The sequence below is a fragment of the Neopelma chrysocephalum genome, unplaced genomic scaffold (assembly GCF_003984885.1).
Source record: "Neopelma chrysocephalum unplaced genomic scaffold, ASM398488v2 Primary Assembly neopelma1_95451, whole genome shotgun sequence".
Taxonomy (NCBI): Eukaryota; Metazoa; Chordata; class Aves; order Passeriformes; family Pipridae; genus Neopelma; species Neopelma chrysocephalum.
The window spans coordinates 5,099-6,350 of record NW_020924124.1 but is presented as its reverse complement, the minus strand read 5'-3'; the positions used below and the strand labels follow the sequence as shown (position 1 = coordinate 6,350).

Genomic DNA, 1,252 nt, shown 5'->3' with positions numbered 1-1,252 from the left:
GAAATCCCTCAAACCCCATCCCAAATCCCTCAGAAATCCCTCCCAAATCCCTCAAACCCCATCCCAAATCCCTCCAAAATCCCCCCAAACCCATCCCAGATCCCTAAAAACCCCCCTAAACCCATCCCAGATCCCCAAAAACACCCCCAAATCCCTCGGAAATCCCCCCAAATCCCATCCCAGATCCTTAAAAACCCCCCAAATCCCTCCAAAATCTCTCCCAAACCCATCCCAGATCCCCAAAATCCCCTCAAATCCCTCAGAAATCCCTCCCAAACCTATCCCAGATCCCTAAAACCCCCCTCAAACCCCATCCCAAATCCCCAAAATCCCCCAAATCCCTCCAAAATCCCCCCAAATCCCTCCCAGCCGCCTCAAATCCCTGGGAAATCCCTCCCAAACGCCTCCAAGATTCCCAAATCCCGGATTTTCCAGGTACTGGGGGTCGGTGCTGGCCCTGCTGTGGCCGCGCTTCGAGCACATCCTGGAGCTGCACATCCAGAGCATCCAGGGAACAGATCCACAAAAACTGGGAGTGCTGGACACCAGGCCACACTACGTGAGCTGGGAATGTTGGGAATGCTGGGAATTCGGCCCGGGAATGCTGGGAATGGCAGGAATTCAGCCTGGGAATGGCAGGAGTGGTGGGAATTGGGCCCGGATTTTGGGGTGGGGGGAGCTTGGGAAGGCCGGGAATTCATCCCTAATTTGGGGGCAGAATTCCCAGGAATTTCAGGAATTGGGATTGGGGGCAGTGGGAGCCCTGGGAATGGTGGGAATTCAGCCCGGGAATGCTGGGAGAGGCAGGAATTCAGCCTGGATTTGGGGGCGGGGGGAGCCTGGGAATGGCGGGAATTCATCCTCAATTTAGGGGCAGAATTCCCAGGAATTCATCCTGAAATTCCTGCAGATCATGGGAGCAGTGGGAGCCCGGGAATGTTGGGAATTCAGCCCGGATTTTGGGGCAGGAGGAGTCTGGGAATGCTGGGAATTCAGTCCAGATTTGGGGGTGGGGGGAGCCTGGGAATGGCGGGAATTCATCCTCAATTTAGGGGAAGAATTCCTGGAAATTTATCCTGGAATTCCTGCAGATTGGGGGCAGGAGGAGCCCTGGAATGTTGGGAATTCATCCTGAAATTCCTGCAGATCATAGGAGTGGAATTGGGGGCAGTGGGAGCCCTGGAATGCTGGGAATTCATCCTCAATTTGGGGGCAGAATTCCCAGGAATTCATCTTGAAATTCCTGCAGATC

At 54.5% G+C, this 1,252-nt stretch overlaps 1 protein-coding gene across 1 annotated transcript in view; it reads left to right on the top strand.

Moving 5' to 3' along the window:
• Positions 1 to 358: 358 nt before the first annotated feature.
• The window catches only part of LOC113980864 (vacuolar protein sorting-associated protein 52 homolog), a gene marked incomplete at its 5' end in the record, with an annotated part of 5,968 nt that continues 5,074 nt past the window's right edge, over positions 359 to 1,252 (top strand). The window contains one exon of the mRNA XM_027708083.1: positions 359 to 559. Within this exon, the coding sequence (XP_027563884.1) occupies positions 359 to 559 (201 nt within the window). The remainder of the gene's footprint in view (positions 560 to 1,252) is intronic.